The following is a 20,323-nucleotide window of genomic DNA, read 5'->3' as shown; positions in this document are numbered from 1 at the left end:
TCACTGACTCTGCAAAGTGGGCATTACTGGCACTGTTTTACTGTTGGGGGAGTATGGTTCAGAAAGGAGAGGTAACTTTCTCAAGATCACACAGCTACCAAATGACAGGGCTGGGATTGAAACCCACATTTCACTCCCAAGACTCTTGCACTACACCAAGTGGCCTTCCTTGCCCATAAGAGGCAGCTGTAGCATATTGAAAAGCAGAGACATTACTTTGCCAACAAAGGTCCGTCAAGTCAAGGCTATGGTTTTTCCAGTGGTCATGTATGCATGTGAGAGTTGGACTGTGAAGAAAACTGAGTGCTGAAGAATTGATGCTTTTCAACTGTGGTGTTAGAGAAGACTCTTGAGAATCCCTTGGACTGCAAGGAGATCCAACCAGTCCATTCTAAAGGAGGTCAGCCCTGGATGTCCTTTGGAAGAAATGATGCTGAAGCTGAAACTCCAGTACTTTGGCCACCTCATGCGAAGAGTTGTCTCATTGGAAAAGACTTTGATGCTGGGAGGGATTGGGGGCAGGAGGAAAAGGGTACGACAGAAGATGAGATGGCTGGATGGCATCACTGACTTGATGGACGTGAGTTTGAGTGAACTCTGGGAAATGGTGATGGACAGGGAGGCCTGGCATGCTGCAATTCATGGGGTCGCAAAGAGTCAGACACGACTGAGCAACTGAACTGAATAGATCTTTAATGACAGATTCTACTCTATTTCCCTTTGGTAAATGGCAAACCCCCACCCAGGGAGATAATAATAATATTCAAATTATTTGAAATTAATACTGATATTATTATTTATGAATGCAGGAGACCCCAGTTCAATTCCTGGGTCAGGAAGAGCCACTGGAAAAGGGATATACCACCCACTCCAGTATTCTTGGGCTTCCCCGATAGCTCGGCTGGTAAAGAATCTACCCGCAATGCAAGAGACCTGGGTTCAATCCCTGGTTTGAGAAGATACCCTGGAGAAGGGAAAAGCTACCCATTCCAGTATTCTGGCCTGGAGAATTCCACAAACTGTATGGTCCATGGGGTTGCAAAGAGTCAGACATGACTGAGCGACTTTCACTTTTACTTTATGTGTGCGTGTGTGCAAGTGTGCTAAATTGCTTCAGTCGTGTAGGACTCTTGGCCACCCCATGGACTATAGCCCACTCCTCTGTCCATGGGATTCTCCAGGCAACCATTATGTGCCCGGTACCAAATGTCACAACACCGAGGAGGTGAGTATTGTTATTATCTCCACTTTACAAATGCAAAAACTGAGGCAGAGAGGTGACTTGCCTAAGGTCACCCAGAAAATAAGTGAGCTGGACTTCAGTCTAGCTCTGACTCAGGATCAGCCCCTAGCCTACCCCTTGTAGCAAGATCCCCAGGTGCAGCGGGGTCCTCTCTTTGACAAACCAACCCCCTCCCCCCAACCTCCCACCTCCCCCTGCAGCTTCGGGTGGAAGGTGCTGCTGGAGGGAGGCCCAAGGCTGCTGGGGTGGCAGAGAAACCTGCAGCTGGCACTGCCCTCCACCCCGCTGATAGCTGAGCCTGGCTGGCTGGCTGCCCGGCCTACGCTGGGCCCTGGCACCAAGCCTTGCAAGGGGGTAGACGGGCTAGTGGGTTTGGGGTGGGAGTGGGATGGGGCGACGAGGGCGGGGGTCCGGCTGCGCATTCTACCCTCGAGGCCCTCGGGCCCCCTCCTCAACCCCCAGCCGCCCCCGCCCCCGCTCCCATCTCGGGTCAGGGCAGTTCCCGCCGGGGGCAGGCGCCGGCCTCTCCGGCGTTACCCGCGGTCAGGGGAGGCGCCGCGGCCTCCAGGAGAGGAGGGCGGGTGATGAGGTCGGGCTAGGGCAGGGTGAGAATGCGGAGGAGAGGCCCGGGGGAAGGAGGGCGCGGAGAGGGGCTCGGGAAAGACAGCGCAGAGACCCAGAGGGATGCGGTGGAGGGGAGGGGCCGAGCCAGCCGGGATGCCCCAGAGGAGGGTGAGGACGCGGGGCACGGAGGGAGCCGGGGATGCAGGGTCGCTGAGGGGACGGAGGGGCGGGGCGCCGGGGAGGGGCGGGGACACTGGCAGGACCTGGGAGGGGGCGCGGAGTCCGGAGGGCTTGCGGCCGGGGCGGGGCGGCTGCGGTTGCATCACGCTCCGATTCTGATTTCTCAGGGATCAAACCGGAGGGGCTGGTAGGGAAGGAGAGGTGGGCGAACCGGTCTGAACCGGCCGGGTAACTCGAGGGGCGTGGGCTCCGCGAACCGGGGTGCTGCCCTGCACCCTCTACCCTCACCACACTCGGGCATTTTTCTGTGAATCCGCAACCCCGTGCGGCCCCACCCTCTCTCCTGGCTCGTCCTCCCCTCCCTCCCCTCTCCCTGTGGGCTCTTCCCAGGAATCGGTTACCCGCAGGGAGGCGGCGAGCTCTGGCCCTCAACCCTCCCACTCCGACCCCTCCTGCAGAATTCAGGTTCTGTGCGTGCCCTCTTTTTTGTCTCTTTCCCCGCACCCCACCCGTCCCCAACCCCCTAAGGGTCCCTTCAGGCTTCCCTTCTTTCTCTGGCCTCAGGGCCCCGGTGCCCACAGGCTGCCCAGGCCCCGGCTGGCAGGGAGGGAAGACCCAGGCAGCCTCAGCAGGGTGAAAAACCTCATCCTTCTCTAGCGTCTGCATTTTGCACAGATCCCTGCGATGGAATGCCACCCCTCCACTCCCACATAGTGACTTGCAAATGGAGAAATTCCAAAGGCAGGACACCAGATTGGGGGAGGGGGGATATTTGGGGCACAGGAACCCTTTGGGGATCCCTCTGATCACATCTGCAAGGGAGCCACAGCAGTCCCCCTTGTCCCTCCCCTGCCCTGCCCTACCGATTCCCTGTGGCCAGTTCTTCAAACTCATCCCCAAGGCTAATGGTTCTTCTATTTCCAGGGAGCAAACCAGGAACCCTCCCTGTGGCTATGAAGAACTTCGTGGGTTGCTAGGCTTGTGGGTTTTTTTTTTTGTTTTTTTTTTTTTTACAAGCTTGGAGCTCTTTGACCAAGATTGCCACTGTCTGTACACCAGAGATGTTCAGTTCAGTCCCTCAGTTGTGTCTGACTCTTTGCGACCCCATGGACTGCAGCACGCCAGGCCTCCCTGTCCATCACCAATTCCCGGAGTTTACTCAAACTCACGTCCATTGGGTCAGTGATGCCATCCAACCATCTCATCCTCTGTCGTTCCCCTCTCCTCGCGCCTTCAGTCTTTCCCAGTATCAGGGTCTTTTCAAGTGAGTCAGTTCTTCGCATCCCTTATGACTATACAGTGGAAATGACAAACAGATTCAAGGGATTAGATCTGATAGAGTGCCTGGAGAACTATGGAGGGAGGTTCACGACACTGTACAGGAGGAAACGGATCAAGACCATCTCCAAGGAAAAGAAATGCAAAAAGGCAAAATGGTTGTCTGAGGAGGCCTTACAAATAGCTGTGAACAGAAAAGAAGCGAAAGGCAAGGAGAAAAGGAAAGATATATCCATTTGAATGCAGAGTTCCAAAGAATAGCAAGGAGAGATAAGAAAGCCTTCCTTAGCAATCAATGCAAAGAAATAGAGGAAAGCAATAAAATGGGAAAGACTCGAGCTCTCTTCAAGAAAATTAGAGATGCCAAGGGAACATTTCACGCAAAGATGGGCTCAATAAAGGACAGAAATGGTATGGACCTAACAGAAGCAAAAGATATTAAGAAGAGGTGGCAAGAATACATAGAACTGTACAAAAAAGATCTTCATGACCAAGATAATCACGATGGTATGATCACTCACCTAGAGCCAGACATCCTGGAATGTGAAGTCAAGTGGGCCTTAGGAAGCATCACAATAAACAAAGCTAGTGGAGGTGATGGAATTCCAGTTGAGCTATTTCAAATCCTAAAAGATGATGCTGTGAAAGTGCTTTACTCAATATGCCAGCAAATTTGGAAAACTCAGCAGTGTCCACAAGACTGGAAAAGGTCAGTTTTCATTTCAATCCCAAAGTAAGGCAATGCCAAAGAATGCTCAAACTACCGCACAATTGCACTCATCTCACATGCTAGTAAAGGAATGCTCAAAATTCTCCAAGCCAGGCTTCAGCAATACATGAACCGTGAACTTCCAGATGTTCAAGCTGGATTTAGAAAAGGCAGAGGAACCAGAGATCAAATTGCCAAGCAGAGAGGTTACCTAACAGATTAAATAACAAAGGATCTTTAACAGAAGTGGACCAAGGGCATTCTCAGTCCAGTTCTAGGTTTTTATGGATTGAGGCCCTTGAGACCCAGAGAGGGAAGTGACCTGTCACACGTATCCTCAGTGATGGAGCTGGAATTCTGACCTCACCTCCCAGCTTCAGCCCAGTGTGCTTTCACTGTGGGGTGGCTTCATGTTGGGGACCTAGCTTAGCATCTGTGTGGCAGAGAGTCGATGCTCAGTAAGTACTGGTGAGCTGAATGAGTGAGCCGCCAGTGAGGAAGCTGGTGAAACACACTTTGGGAAGAAGTGAGAAGACCACCCCGAAGGGCTGTGGGCTTGGGGCTCCAGCTTCTTCTACCTGAGTGTGCTAGTGAGGTGTTTCTCTGGGGTAGTTGTCCCAGTGGTGACCACCATTAGGAGTCTGGCATCAGCTTTGGTCACTTCAAGCCCAGTCATTGTGCCCAAGGCACTTGTGGGTCTGGAAGTGGGTCTAAGCATGAACCAACCTGGCAACTCCAAGTGAGATTTATCCTGTGACTTTTCCATTTGCTGCCCTCAGCCAATATTGGAACAGGTTGCAAAAGACCGAGGCATGTCTGTTCCTGCAGGGGCTCTTGTCATCCTGGGACCCTGCCAGGGATTATGTTAGGAGACCACAGCCCACAGGTCCTGAGCCTTGGGACTGGAGGCCCCTGTTCTCAGCTCTAGGCTGCCCTGAGCTCAGTGGGGTCTGTGCTTCTCCCCACCTCTGGGGTCCTGCCTGCTGAGCGTGGCCTGTGAGTCCTGCCTTGGCACGTGGGGCCAGGGAGAGCAATAGTTGGAGAAATTCAAGTCAGCTAGACTGCTAGTCTCAGTTTCAACTAAGTATTTGGACAGGAAATACAATGAAATCAATGATGACTAGTTTTGGTTATAGTAGAAGCTCATGAACTTGAACCTTACTGATTTGGAACTTAGGATAGTTAAGCTTAGCTGTGGTGAAGTTCACCTTTGCACTGTCTGTGCACAGAGCCTGATGACCAACAGTGCCCACATCATTTAGAATAGGAAGGAAGGTGCATGTGTGACTTTCTCTTGATGATGAATTTATAGCAGGCTGGCTCTATTCATCTTGGTAAATATTTTATTTATAGACAGTTACTGAGCACCATCAACATGCCAGGCCCTATGCTAAATGTTCTGAAAGTGTTACATTTTTTGAATTCTCATAAGAACCCTGGGAGGTAGGAATTATCATTCTTCCCATTTTACAGTCAGGGAAACTGAACCTGGTCATTGGAACATGATCAGGAGTCACCCCTGGGCAGACTGGCTCTAGGGTTTGTACCCTTAACCACCACGTGTGCAGCTATTTCATATGTTAGGACAAGGGAAATTGGATAGGAAAAAAAAAGAATAGATCATGACCCTTACCCTTTCCGGATGCTTCTGGCACATAGTGGGTACTCAATAAATGAATCAATTCATTAAGTGATGGTGATGGATGGGGTCAGCTCCTTGAGGGCAAAGGGGACCTTGAGTCTAGCCCTTCTCCCAACCCCACTCCAGTGCTTGTGCATAACAGACATGGAATAACCAATACAATTCACGAACAGAGGGTGAGCAAGGTCAGCTAATTCTGCTCTGGGTGTTTTCGGATGAAGGGACCATCCTGTGAGGGGTAAGGGATGTGGCCAAGGTCACAGGCTTCCCGGTCTCTGGTGCTCCCCCCAACACAGCACACAGAGGGCCAGGTGAGCGGGTAGAGGCTGTGCCTGGCAGTCTTCCCTTGGCTCTCCTTGCCATCCTCTGCCAGTGGAGTTGATCCTCTTCTCTTCCCACCCGGACAGGGTGAGGGACGCGGGGACCCTCACTCTCCATGTCTGTTGAATGCACAGACATGCTGCCATGTTGATAGTAACAACCGAGGGTCTTCCAGAAAAGGACCCAGGAGCCACGAGAAAGCAGAGCTACCTGCAACCCTTTGGAATGCTATGGCGCTTCCTGCAGACTCACAGATGGAAGGGCCAAAAAGGGCCTTTGTGTTCATCACCCCCTCCGCCTCCCAAGACCCTCGTTTTACAAATGAGAACAGTGAGGACCTGAAAGAAGTACCTGGCCAAGGACGCAGAGCCCCATAGCAGCAGAGCCAGGGCTGGAAGCGGGATGCCTGCCTCCCAGTTCAGACCTGCCCCTTGGTGCATGGACCCGTGGCTTTTGGGACGCACTGTGCAGTCCCATGGTCAGCCTGTGGCCTGTTAGGGCCAGAGTTACGAGACGGCTCGCCAGGACTTGTTTGCCTAACACTCTCACAGCCCTCCCCAAAGGCAAACCTCCTGTCATTTCTGACGGGTGCCCTTGGCAGCAACCAAAACAAATCCACCAAAGCAAAGAAGGGGAGTGGGGCCAGCGCACGGTCGGGCTGGTGTTTGCCCCTGGTAGGAAGCTGGGCACACAGAACTCATCAGCTTGTCAGGCCCAGATAGCATCTCGTTCCTGCTTGGCACAGGTTTATCGAGCCTGTGAGTGCCTCCTTGGCAAAGTCCTCGAAGGGAGAAGCAGCAGGACTGTTCCCCAGGTGCTGGAGAGGCTTGCCAGGTGTCTGCTCCCCGCTCCCATCCACTCTGGGCCCTCTCTCCGCCACATGACGCCTCTCTGCTGACCTCGAGGGGCATCGGAATTTCTCCCCCAGGATGGAGCACACGCTCTTGGGGTCCTGCTGTGGCTCTGCTTTGGTTTGGGGGCTGCAGAGGTGGGCTCTGAGCTGGGAGTTGATGTGTTTGACATGTTCGTGTGGCACTTCGTATGTGTCAGGGGCTGTTCTGAGCACTTTACACGTGTTGACCTAGGTAATCCAGCCAACAGCTTTACAGATGAGGAAACTGAGGCAGAGAGAGGCTCAGTTCAGTTCAGTTCAGTTAGGTCACTCAGTCGTGTCCGACTCTTTGTGACCCCATGAACTGCAGCACACCAGGCCTCCCTGTCCATCACCAACTCCCGGAGTACACCCAAACTCACGTCCATTGAGTTGGTGATGCCATCCAACCATCTTATCCTCTGTCATCCTCTTCTCCTCCTGCCTTCAATCTTTCCCACCATCAGGGTCTTTTCAAATGAGTCAGCTCTTCGCATCAGGTGGCCAAAGTACTGGAGTTTCAGCTTCAACATCAGCCCTTCTGCCGAACACTCAGGACTGATCTCGTTTAGGATGGTTGGATCTCCTTGCAGTCCAGGCTTTGCCTAAGGTCAAAGAGCAAGCCATGCTGGAACCAGGATGCAGAGTCTGTCTCCAGAGTTCCTGTTCTCAGTGAGGATTCCTTTCCACCCTCAGTGAGGATTCCTTTCCACCCTCAGTGAGGATGTCCCAGGCTGCCTTTCTGCCTGGGACATCTAGATTCTTGCCATTCCAGCAAGTATATACTTTCAGCCAATCCAGCTCTCCACTTCCTCGTCTATAAAATGGGGATGATGATATTAATCCTACATTAATGCTTCAAATAATGAGAAATAGGAAGGGCTACACAGACCAGAATGCAGGTTCTTCTGTAGCCACGTGTCAGCTGAGGCCGATTCATCCCACTGTTTACTTGTCCTCCACAGGTCAGTGGACTCTGGAAGCAATGACCTTATGAGACCAATGATTTTCCAAGGAGAATGCTAGATATCTTTGTCTGTAGTGACCTTCCTGTGTTCAGTCCCAAACCAGACATACTGTCTATATGGTTTTTTTAAATATTTCTATTATTATAGTATTTACATGGTTCTTGCTATGAATACCCCTGTTTATTGAAAAACTCTTCTCAGTGAGTACTCCCAGTTATTATCTCAGACAAGAGCCATATAAGGGAAGCCCACTGAGGCCCCCAGAGCTCTGCTTGTTCAAACTCCATGGCTCCTTTGCCCTCTTCCACCTCTTGGAACCCCAGCATGCCTACTCCCGACTGCTAGTTAACTTTTAGGTAAAGATCTGGCTGGTGTTGAGAAAATGCCGTATTCCATCCACCCCAGCACATAAGGCTGGAAAACCCTCCGAGTGACAGGTCAAAACTGCCTGTAGAACTGCGGCTGAGGAGGCCCCTAAAGGACCCACACTCCCCTTCCCCAACCTCGTTCTCCCCTCTCCACTATGCAACAGTCTGCACCAGGAAACAGGAATTTTCTAGGAGGGTAGTCAAACTTCACATTAGAATCTTACAGTCCCTGTTGCTTCTAAAATCTTAATTTTTCCCAATCAAAACAAGGAAAGGAAAAAAGGTATGATGGTGGAAATAGGCTTAATTAGAGTTCAGGAAATGTTATAAGACTTCTCATCCTGTGTTTGGACAGTGCTTGCCATTCTTAAGAATGCATATAGAATTAACTTGGACCAACTGTAGCCACTTACACCTGGAGTCAACATTGGCCAATGGGAAATGAATAGTGGTTCATTCATCACAAGGAGACAGCAAGAAGATAAAATGATAAGCTCTTTTGTACACTGTACTTTTTAAGTGCTTTCTTTTACGTACAAGATTTAACTTGATTTTCATGAAGATCATATAAGGCAGGATTTGTCCATTTGACAGATAGGCAAACTGATGCCTGGAGAGGGATGTAGCAAGCCCCAGAGAATAAGAAAGCGGAGCCCCGCAGGGCTGGCATACTGCCCCCTACTCTTGACTGCTGGGCATCTGGGGTCCACATCTAGGGCTCTGCTGAATCAAGCACACAGATCTCGCCAGGGCTCATCTCAAGCCTGGCTTCCATCTTAGCTCTTACTTGCCCTGTGCCTCATTTTTCTTTCTTACTTTTAATGTGTGTTTACCTTGCATTGTAGGCATTCTTGTAAGCTGGCTCAAATCCATCGAAACAAGACGGGTTGTAAATGTACACATTCCTACACAGGATGTCGTTGTTAATCATTTCATAAAGTCTCGCATGGATAAGGTATTTGTGGATTAGCCAATAGCTTCTTTTGTAACCTTGGACACACCCTGTCTCCTTGGGGTGACGTGAGGGTGTGGGTCTGTAGGACCCCTGAGGAGCCTCACAGCTCTGACGATCTGAATATGCTTCTATTTCCAGCCTTCTTAGTCCCACAATTCAATTCAAGGTAAAGGAGGATCTAAAAATCTGGTTTTTCTAGTATAGCCCTGTTTGCACTAAACCAGTGGTTCTCAGTCTGGGTAGAGGAGCAAAACCTGGAAGGTAGGAGCATTCCCCTTCCTGCACTGAGATGACTACACCATACCAGTGCTACAGCCTTGTGACAGATATAATGTAACGTTTCCGAGAAACAAGCTCGTGTAACATAAAGAATGTTAGAGGTGCAGCGAAACCTCATTTATTTGCCTACCTCCTCTCTCTGGGACACAGCCAAGAATCTGAAAGGAAAATAAGACCACGTTGAACCACCGTGTTGAACTCACTCAGTCCCCGAGGCCCAAGTCACGCAAGGGCCTATTTGCTCTTATTTTATGGCCAATTCTAACAGGCTTGGTTTTCTGGTTTCACACCTGCATGGAACCAGATAGAACAAATGAGAATACGGGGTAGAGTTCTGTATTGACTCCTAGGAGTCCGCGCTGGCTGATGACTGGCACTGCCAGGGAAGGGTTTCTTTGCCTTCTGTTATACAAACTTTTTCCGATTGTTTAAGCAATTCCCATGAAAAGACTAGGACTTGAGCATTTAGCAGTGACAACGTGGCTTGCTTAATCTGAGTACACAGATGCCAGCCAGAGGCACCTGCAGGTAAGACTCGAGATGAGGTGGCAAAAAGTACAGGGATGGTGGGGGGAAGGGCACCAGGGAACACGTTCACCATAAAATGGCCAGAGAGGAAAATGGGGCGAAAATCTACCTTTATCGTAAGATAAAATCACCCTCCACACAGGGTAGTTTCCTTGATACACGGATGTTACTTTCAGGATCAAGAAACACAAAGTTTTATTCTCTGAACTGAAAGAAAATGTCAGGCCCAGGATGACTGAAGGCCGGGGCAGGGGAGTAAAGGCTCTGGAAAGTGGATGGCATGGATTCTGGAGGCTGCCATGGACGATGAGCCTGGCTTCTGGGACATGGGCACCAGTCACAACTCCTGGGAACCCACTTTCTCTCGTCAAGCTCAGCCCTCATGCTGCCCCAAAGAATAGCCCCAGGACTCTGAGTGTGGAGGGTTGCCCCACCCAGAAGAGAGTGTCCCTCTTGCCCGGGGGTCCCGGGCTCACTGGGTCATTTGTGAGGGGATCCTCTCACCCTTCCTGGGCCTGGGATCTGGCCCAGACTGTTTCCTCCTGGCTGTTCAGAAGGAGCGCCTCATCCCTGGTTATACCTGTTGGTTTCAGCATCATGCCTCCCCAACCCCTGCGTGCTTACCTGGGAACACTGGCTGCAGCCTCTGCCCTGAAGTCCTCTCAAGACTCTGTCCAGCTTTGGCCTCTGTACTTGACAAGACTTACATGCTTCTCTGTTATAGGTTTTCCCAGCCTTGACCCTGAATCATGGCTGTGACCCTGTCCACCCCCACCCTCCTAGTTCCATCCCAGGGGCTGGCTGTCCTTCCTGCATTTCATGTGTCCCAGGCCGTAGGGCTTCCAGAATCAAGATCAAAACCCAAGAGAGGGGAGGAGCTAAAAGGACCATAGCTTTTAATCGAAGGGGCATACTCCTATCTTCACCTGACCCTCCCAGGAACATTTTATGGGGTAGTGAGTTTTGGCCTCAAAGACTGTAGCCAAATTTCAAAAAGACGTGGGCCATACCTCTGATTGTATCCTGGAGTGAGTGACTCAGGGGCACTGAGTCACTTACTCTGGCCACTTTCTGGTGGGGCTTTTGTAACTCTAGATTTGGGTCCTTCCTCCCTGTCTTGGTGCTGCCTGACGCATAGCCTGTGCTACCACGCGTCTGCCCTCCCTCCCTCCCTTCCTTCTTCCCCTGTCCCTCCATCTCCCCCTTCATCCCTACTTCCTTTCCTTCTCTTCTCCCCTTCTTTCCTTCCTTTTGACCTGGGCCTCTTCCATGCCCAAACCATCAGGCCCCAGCAAAAGCGCCAACCTCTGCACCTCTGTGCCCTGCGCAGCCCAGAAAGAGACAGAGAATTGAAAAGAGCAGGGGTGCCTTCTAGCCTTCCTCCACTCACCGCTGACATCAGGCAGGTTATCTAAATCTCCCTGGACCTCAGTACTGATATCCGTAAAAGGGATCCCCTCTGATATTCACCTTGGAGCCTCATTGTAAGGATGGAGTTAAATGTAGGGATGGAATTAAAATGACTATAGAGCTTTTGTGTATTTTCTGACTCAGATGCTCAGTCAATGGGAGGTATAACTACTATTAATACTACTATCACTGTTTTTCACAAGTATTGACAATAAACCTGGATAATTTCAAGTATACTCACTAAACTATTCCTTTAAAGGAGAAGAGAACAGCAGGGCCAAGCTACTCAGGGTCCAACCCTTTTGTGGAAGACAGAGATGGGGTGGATTACAGACCACATGACATGACTGCTCTCAAAGGCTGTCTCGAGCCCCAGCTCCATGACCCAGCCCGGCTGGCTTCCGGTACCCACTGTTCCAGCGGCGGCTGTTTGCTCTGGGGCTGGTGACTTCACGTCCCAGGACCTCCATTTCCTCTCTTGTAAAACAGGAGGTAGAGTGCTGCCCGAATCGCCAGCGCTGCCGAGAAGTAAACAAGATAATACTTGTAAAGCACTTAGCACAGTGCCCGACACCCACCAAGTGCTTGAGAAGGGCTCACGGTGATTGTTTTCAAGGGCGTCCCATCTTACGCAAGAGATGGCTCTGGAAAAGTTGTGAAACCAAATCCCATTTTCCCACTAACTGACTTTGTCACTTCACAAAGGCTTTATCTTTGCCTCTGATCGTTCTTGGAGGGCAGTGATCTGAACACCTCAGCACCAGGTTTCCCAGCTCCTCCCAGCTCCACCAGTTCCCTGTCACGCAGGAAGAAAGAAGAAAACAGGTGCCACAAATAATAACTCTTTACTGGGACTATTTGCTATCTATAGATCTGTTCTACAATTGCTTATCAATCATTTATCGTTAGAAATCATCTATCAGTTGTCTACCATCTACAGTCATCTATCAATATTATCACCTACCTACATATCTATCTACCATCTACCTATCTGAGAAGGACCATCTATAATTATTTCCTCTCTTTTTACCATGGTAAATATATATATATATATGTATGTATGTATGTGTGTGTGTGTGTGTGTGTAACTCAGGAACAAAGTTTATATTTCTAGATGACTTTAACCTTTCATTTTAATTTTGCTTTGAAATTTGGAAGGGGAGTGGAGTTGGTTAGAAACCTTTTTGAAAATCTGATGAACTTTCTGGGCTGTCTGTCCTGAAAAAGAGCATACTCAGATACTCCTGTAGTTTTTCTTATGGTCTAGCGGGGGAGTTAAGGATCCTTTGAGACCCACCGAGATATCCTGTTAAGGGCCCTGCCCAGCTTTCCTCTGGAAACAATCCATGTCCCCATAGCAGCAGGTGTCTGGCCAGGGATGCTCTCAAGTCCCTCGGACTTGAACTCCCTAATTCAGCACGTCAGGCCCCAACCAGCTTCTCGCCGTATCTTTCCTCTTGTGGCACCCACCGCTCTGGCCAGTCTGGCTGGCCTTTGTCTCTCCCCTCGGCTGTCACCTCACCTTTGTCCCACTGCTTCCCCTCCCACTTATCTACATCTAACCCGCAGTTCAAGTATGTGACAATTTCCTTTGAACCATCGGAGGAAGGTTCTCAGAAGGTGGGGAGCTTGAGAGAGGAGAGGCCCGGGTTTTATAAGCAGAAAAACAGTGAAAAGCCCTGAAACGTGAGCTCCTTGGGCAGCTGACATCAGAGCTGGTGTGGAGAGGGGGACAGAGAGGGAACAATGCACCAGGCTTGATGGCTTCCCTCCTGCCTGGTTGGAGGTAGAGAAAGCCAGCAGCAGCAAAATACCCTGGCTGGTGAATAAGACATCCCTGAGTTCTTGTCCCCAGTTTGGCATTGACTAAGCATAACTTCAGACAGGCCACAGGTCACTTTGACAAGTCCAGCCTCCGTTCCTTATCTTTAAAGTGAGATTGTGGAAATACTGGCAGCTGCTGTGGTGAAACTGACACTGTTGAACATTGCCAGGTCGGCCTAAATGTGCAATATTTTTTTGGAAAATCCAACTTAGCACTATATATTAGGAGCCATGAAAATGTTCATATACTTCCCATCCTTTCTCTGAGAATCTAAGACAATAATCCCAAATATGGGGGATGTTCATTCATAAGAATGTTCATCCTAGTATTACCTATAATATGGAAAAGCTCCGAGTGTTCAAGAGGACGGAGTACTTATGTATGTGATATTGTGTCCGCTCGCTGGTGCTCTATGCAGCTATTAAAAATGGTTGATGTAAAGAATCATGCTTAACATGCGATCTCTGCTCTGCACCCCAACCCTCAGCACACACCCAAAGGACCTAGGTGAGTTACAGTGTCTTTGCAGAGCACTGATTGTCAACCTGGGGCCACTCACCAGCAAGGCCAAACCAATCGGTTACCCGTCACCACTGAAATCAATCTTCTGAGTGACAGCACCACGGTCCAACCACCGCAGTCCATACTCCCCTACAGAACGCAGTGCAGACTGTTACACCTTTCTATTCTTCAAGGAGGGCTTCCGTTGTGGCTCAGCTGGTAAAGAATCTGTCTGCAAGGCAAGAGACCTGGGTTTGACCCCTGCGTTGGGAAGATCCCCTGGAGAAGGGAAAGGCTGCTCACTCCAGTATTCTGGCCTGGAGAATTCCATGGAAATGTAAAGTCTTTACCAAGGACTTTATTGGTCCTGGAGCTCACTGCTAGGTGAGCCTGATAACTCTAATGGGCAGATGGCTATTTAAGCTAAGCCTTGAGATACCCCAAACAACACGGACAGCCTCAAACAAGGGTCTGCTCTAATGTTTTTCCCCATTATGATTAATGAGACTTAACCCTCTGTCTCACTCTGATTTCTCCCACTCTACTCAAAGGCCAAAAATATTCTGAGCTACCTCAAGCAGTTTTTCAGGATTAAAAGTGATTTTTAATGGTGGTCATTGTGACCTGGGTTCAAATCCTGGCTCTGAGCTGCCATTCTCTAAAAGGGGAATAATAATATATAGACTTCATAGAATCGTTGCTGAGGATTAAAAGAAACGGTGCCTTAGTGCTTGCAGCTATCATGATTTTCATGTTTCCTGTCCTTGGGGGTTAACAGTGAGTCCTTTCTTTGATGTGGTCTTTGTGGGAGACCAAGGCCCTTGGTTTGATCTCCACTGCGACCATTCACTTCTGCCTTGTTCTCCCATTCATCCTACAGACCTGCCCTTGACCTTAATGAAAACACCAGCTTCAATGAGTGAAGGTCACTGGGCTGACCTTCCAGCCTGGTTGGCTTGTCTGACCCTCAAGAAGGATCGTGGGCTGTGCTAGCCATTCTCAGCACCACCCACCCCCGAACCCCCAGCAATGGCACGTTAACCAGCACACGGAGAGGGGTGAGGCCACCCTTGGCCTGAGTACCCTGGGACCATTTAGGGCAGACACTTTTCTGGAGGGTGTTGGAGCCCTGCTCACTGCTTCATCCAACAGAGAAGGGGCTGGTGTGTAGCCCTTCCCCAGCAGTCACCCAGCCCAGCTGCTGGCCCCTCTACTCACCAGTCTCCGTGCACAGTACAATCTCACGAGCGTGCCCGCACACACGCAGCCCTGCCTCATCTTCCCCATTCCTGTCACCACCCTTCCTCCTCCTGGTCAAACACCAGCTAAGGGACAAGTGGGCATCCATGCTATGCCCAAGGGTATCAATAGCCTGGTTGGGTTAGGGGTCCTCCCACATTTGCAGGGACCCAGGAAGGATAGGCCAACTTTTGCCTTATTTACCAAAGAAAATTTGAGTTGAGGCCAGAGTTTGCAGCTGGTGTAGCTTGGACCTCAGCTCCCTAGGCTGCCTAGACCCACAGAGTCCTGTCTCATAAGGGTCATTTAATATTAGGTAAGTTAGTTGTTTCTCGAGGTTGAGATTCTTAGCTCCTTTTTTCTCTTCCTTTCCTTCCTCCTTTCCTTGCCTTCTCTCTCTGTCTGCCTCCTTGCCTTCCTTCCTTTTTCTTACTTTTTTTAGTACTCTGTGCATAAATATCCCCTTTAAAAAAAAAAAAAAGGACATTGCTAGAAGCAGAGTTAAGTCTCCTTGTTGCTTTGCAGTTAAGTCTAGATGACTGTGCTGGGGAGGACAGTGCTGGGAGCACTGGGCAAGGAGTCAGCCGGCTGGGGTTACATGCAGCATCTTCACCACTGTGCCCAGTATGACCTTGGGTAAGTCACCTCCCCACCCCCAACCCCATTGCCTCACTGTCTGTGGGAGCTATAAATCCTGCTCTCCTGGCCCCTGGGGGTGGGGATCAAATGAGGTGAGAGGCCGTGGGCGACAAAGAAGGAAAAGACCAAGGAACAAAGACTTGGCCTCACCCAGCTGACTTCATGGTAGATGATTATCTGTTCATTGTCTCTCCCCTACTGGAAGATCAGCTCCATGAGGATGGAGACGTGACATGTGAAGGTGTCGCGAGATGTGTTCACGTTATAGCCTCGGCCGAAGCAGTGGGGGCCACAGGGAGGCAGTCAGTACACACCTGGGGAAGGCAGGAGGCGGAGGGATGGAGGAATGGATGCGGGGCGTTGCCTCCCCGGCCGGAAGTGTGGCCCCTTTCCGGCCACTGCCCCCACCGGCCAAGCCCTCGTCCCTGGACGCGCGCCCGGCCTGCTCCGGTGACAGGCCCAGTCACCCAGAGCGCCAGCTGCTCTGCTGAAGCTCGCGGGCCCTCCCCTCCTCCCGAGGGTGCCGCACAATACAGTCTTCCGGGAGGGCGAGGCCCCAGCCCTGAGCCCTCGGGCTGAGCTCACCAAGTCTGCCGTGCACCCAGCCTGGCCAGGTACTTCCCCCTCACTTCCCCGGAGACAAGTTCCGGCACCTGGGCACCCCGTGCTCAGCCTGAACCTCCTCTCAGAGGCTCCCACCCGAGGCCAGGGCGAGCTGCAGCTGGTCTCCCAGCCTGCCTGAGGAGGGGAGGAGGGCTCCCAGTACCCGGCCACCCTCGCTGGGCCTCACCTTCTTCTCCAGTGCCCGCTGGACTGGGCAACCAAAGGCCAGGGGCTTCCCCGGATCACCTCTGTGTGCTTGAAGAAGTCAGGGAGTTAGGTCAAGGTGTCCGGCCAACTGCAGTGGGCTCTGGGTGATGCGTCTGCCGCCCTAAGGCCCAGAAGCAGAAGTGAGTGCAGCTCTGGCCACCGGCAGATTCGAAGAAACTTTGTGACTGTATAAGCTTCGCTTAGATTCAGTCGTGGCTCCCTCTCTGTTCTCGATGCTCAACAGCCGATGAATTGTTATCTCATGTTGGGATTCTAATACATGTGAATAAAATCTGATCTGAGGATCAAAGTGATAGGGCTGTGTGATTACAGGGACATCCTTGTGAGCATAGTACAAACCGGGGACTTCAGAGGAGTGAGGACTCGGTTTGTCGTTGGCAGGAAGCTGGGCTGTGTTGGAAGCGGCCGGGTGAGTCCATAGCAGCCCCTTTCCGCTCCAGCCGGTTGAGTTTTCCTCAAAATTTAATTAAACGTTTAATTAAACATTTGTTGAACACCTAAGAAGTGCAAAGCAGGATGGCAGGTGAAGCCTGTGTTTAGTGAGGCGCTCGGGGGTGCGGGCGCGGACTGTCCGCTCCAGCTGGGGGGAGGTGGGGCGCGGCCACGGAAGCGCTGAAGACAGGCTGGGGGCCCTGGCCCGCGGCGTTGCCTCATGCAGTGGGATTATGGGTCACCTTCTCGCCTCTGTTTTCTCAGCTACATCAATAATCTCTTTTAAATTATATACATAAGTTTTTATAAGAATATTAACCTCACGAGAGTTTTGCGTCTCTGATTTCAAAGAGCTCCATTTGGCCACTGACTTGCTTTTTAATGTAAGCCTCAGTTTCCCCATCTGTAGAGTGGGACTCAGGGTCGCTGTGAAAGCCAAGCGGCGCGATGGGTGTAGAAGCCTGGGACACCCGAAAACACCGCACACACAGGCCTCCTCGGAGGTTGGGCCCTCAGACGTGGCGAGTCGGGGGAGCATGGCTGTTGGCTGGTAATCCCCAGATAAAATCAGCCCCGACTGGGTCTCCTGCTGGTTCACTTGCTCTGGACCACACTTGTGTGTGGTCCTATTTCCACGCTCGTGTGGCAGCCTGTGCAGAGGTGGCGGGGAGTGGGATGTAGTGGGAGGAATGCTCAGGGATGTGAGCTGATTCACATCAAGTATCAGCCGGGGGGGCCAACAGCGGAAGCTAAACCTTCCCGAAGGCCTCTCGAGTGCCTGACGGCCATGGTTCTCTCCTCATTTGTTTATCAGCACCTACACGTTCATTCTCCGAGGATGAAAGCCAGCCTGGCTGCTGAGTGTTGACCTGCTCAGGCTCCTGGCAGTCATCTCACCCATAGCTTCCCCTGAGTGAAGTCACTCAGTCGAGTCCAGCTCTTTGTGACCCCATAGACTGTAGCCCGCCAGGCTCCTCTGTCCGTGGGATTCTCCAAGCAAGAATACTGGAGTGGGTTGCCATTTCCTTCTCCAGGGGATCTTCCCGACCCAGGGATCGAACTCAGGTCTCCCACATTACAGGCAGACCCTTTACCCTCTGAGTCACCTGGGAATCATTCCCCCTTACAGAGGACGAGGATGAGGATGAAGGTGGGCGGGTGGCACCTCCAGGGGCATGCAGCCTGCCAGTGGCCGAGGCAGGACTAGAGCCAGTCCTCCGGTCTCCCGGATCTAAGGTTTTCTCTATAAGCATTTTTTTCCCCCAGAGTATTTGTCAGGAGGCTAACCTGTATCAAATATGTGTTTTGTTTATTTGTGTTTTTCAGGTATGTTTTTGTTGTTGTTTAGTTGCTAACTTGTGTCCAACTCTTTGCGACCCCTTGGATGGCAGCCTGCCGGGCTCCTCTGTCCATGGGATTTCCCAGGCAAGAATTCTGGAATGGGTTGCCATTTTCTTCTCCAGGGGATCTTTCTAACCCACGGATTGAACCTGAGTCTCCTGCACTGGCAGGTGGATTCTTTACCGATGAACCACCAGGGAAGCCCAACTATATTCAGTGAAAAAGACATACAGGGTCCCCAGCCCACAAGCGGCCTCCATTCTAGTGGGAGGGACACTCAGATATAGTTCAATATAAAGTGAAGTTGCTCAGTCGTGTCTGACTCTTTGCAACCCCATGGACTGTAGCCCACCAGCCTCCTCCATCCATGGGATTTTCTAGGCAAGAGTACTGGAGTGGGGTGCCATTTCCTTCTCCAGGGGATCTTCCTGACCCAGGGATCGAACCCGGGTCTCCCGCATTGCAGGCAGACGCTTTACCGTCTGAGCCACCAGTTCAATGTAAACATGACGTCAAATATAAGTATGCAAGAGCAGAAACAAATAATAGGGGAGGAGGGGCAGGTTTTCTAATTTATCTGTGGCAGTCAAGGAAGCCTTCTCTGAGGAGGTGATGCATCTTCACAACCTGAGGTAGGGGAGGGCAAGGTAGGCCAAGGAAGTTCCCACAACAGGAAGGCAAAGGAGCTGGTATGTCTGCCTGTGACTGGAGGATGGGGTGGGAGGCAGGCATGGGTGTGAAGAGAGAGGCAGGGATTTCTCTGTGTCTCGTGCGCCGTGGAGAGCCGTCTGGCCCGCATGTTAAGTGCTCTGCGATGTGACCAGATGCATGTCTGGAGATTACCTGGGCGGCGCTGGGTGGAAGGAGCAGGACAGGAGTCGGGGCAGGGGGGCCAGTGAAGGGTCCTGCCTGCACAAGTTAAGGAGAGAGGGGTGGTGGCTGGGGCCATGGGGGAGGAGGCAGGAAGAAGGCAGATCCGAGATCTGCTGTGGAGATCTGAGTCTTGCACGTGGATGGCTGGCTGGGGCAGGGTTGCGGGGCAGGTGGCGAAAGGAGAGAGAGGCAGCAAGGGTGACTCTGGGCTTCCAGCTTGAGTAACACTCAACCCCAGTGCCGTGTGCATCCTCTAGGGAAGACTTGCTCTAGTGCTTCACCAAAGCCAAACCTCCATCTCAGCCTCCTCCTGGCCAATAACAGCCTCTCAGTTCAGTAAGAGCCATTACTCTGCCTGCTTAGGAGGTGGGGAAACCGAGGCACACACACCAGCAAAGCAAACTTCTCCGTTGGGAGCCAGTTGTAGGAACCAGACAAAAAGCCAGAGGCCAAGCCTGGGGTCAGCCTCTGGGCAGCAGAGTCCAAAGACCCAGGTGTTATGTCCAGTGCTTATGATTTATCAAGCCGTGTGACCTCGAACAAGTGATATGGCCTCTCCGAGCCCTCGTTTCCTCATCAGTAGAGGGGAGAGAATGAAAGGACCTACCTCCTGGTGTGGCTGCAAGGATTAAATGAGGGGCTAGATGCTGCATAGCTGGCAGTGATTAGTGTTCTCAGATGACACGGCATGTCTTTGTGTCCACCTCTCCACACAAGTGTATACGGACATCCAGTAAGTGTGCACGCCCAGACAGAAGCTGTCTGCGTGCCTGCATCACAGCTGAGCACCGGGCACCACTGAAGTTACAAGTTGACGGTAGCCGATTTGCTGCCTGTGCTTCTGTTTAGCCTTCTGAGCCATTGCTTCGTGGTTGGAGCAGGAGCTTTCATCCGCCCTGGAACAAGAGTGTGTTGTGGGTTTGGAGGCAGATGTGGAAGGCAAGGCGTCTGTAAGCCAGCCTGTTTCCAAGTGCTCTGACCGACCTGACCCAGGAAGGGGGTGGGGCGGGAAGGAGGGGGAGAGGGGGGTGAGTAAGAGGGAGGGGGCGAGAACCACCTCCCCGCAGGAGAGGCACAGTAACAGATCTAGAGCCTGGCCCCCCTGAGCCCCTTCTGTGTGGCTGTGGGAGCCTCTCTCGCCAACCCCCACCCACCCGCCAAGACTCCTTTATGTTCCTGTTCTCAGGAGGCAGCTGGCTTGGGGGCTGAGAACAGGGGAGAGGCGAGGCTGGAGGGGGACTGGGGCAGGGCTCCCCACTTTTTGCCCATAGCCCTTCCAAAAGGGTGGGTCCCAGCCTAGCACGCACACACAGTGATTAAGGGGGA

At 51.6% G+C, this 20,323-nt stretch overlaps 2 protein-coding genes across 5 annotated transcripts in view; one reads left to right on the top strand and one right to left on the bottom strand.

Moving 5' to 3' along the window:
* Positions 1-20,323, top strand: part of ZBTB7C (zinc finger and BTB domain containing 7C) — a 382,426-nt gene that overhangs the window by 250,241 nt on the left and 111,862 nt on the right. Inside the window, exons 1-2 of one of the 3 annotated variants that reach the window (XM_060405508.1) lie at positions 12,056-12,141; positions 15,407-15,517. The exons of 1 other annotated variant lie outside the window; for it this stretch is intronic. In XM_060405508.1, the coding sequence (XP_060261491.1) occupies positions 15,417-15,517 (101 nt within the window). In that variant the 5' untranslated portion in view covers positions 12,056-12,141; positions 15,407-15,416. Of the gene's footprint in view, positions 1-12,055; positions 12,142-12,738; positions 15,518-20,323 lie in introns of those variants that run through there. One more of the 3 variants, XM_060405507.1, reaches the window with a different exon arrangement.
* LOC114110465 (WAS/WASL-interacting protein family member 1-like) lies at positions 111-20,057 on the bottom strand. Of its 2 annotated transcripts, none has more exons than XM_060405509.1 (6): positions 19,605-20,057; positions 16,311-16,451; positions 15,671-15,834; positions 13,701-13,874; positions 9,509-11,834; positions 111-7,784 (listed from the first exon to the last, which is right to left on the bottom strand). In XM_060405509.1, exon 6 carries the CDS (start codon positions 2,879-2,881, stop codon positions 1,787-1,789), a length of 1,095 nt encoding a protein of 364 aa, XP_060261492.1. In that variant the 5' UTR covers positions 2,882-7,784; positions 9,509-11,834; positions 13,701-13,874; positions 15,671-15,834; positions 16,311-16,451; positions 19,605-20,057; the 3' UTR covers positions 111-1,786. The 2 variants fall into 2 exon arrangements, with proteins under 2 accessions (XP_060261492.1, XP_060261493.1); XM_060405510.1 differs by having other exon boundaries at positions 111-7,413.

Source organism: Ovis aries, chromosome 23, assembly GCF_016772045.2.
Source record: "Ovis aries strain OAR_USU_Benz2616 breed Rambouillet chromosome 23, ARS-UI_Ramb_v3.0, whole genome shotgun sequence".
Lineage (NCBI taxonomy): Eukaryota > Metazoa > Chordata > Mammalia > Artiodactyla > Bovidae > Ovis > Ovis aries.
The sequence above is the reverse complement of the archived record's forward strand: the minus strand, read 5'-3'. Positions and strand labels throughout refer to the sequence as shown.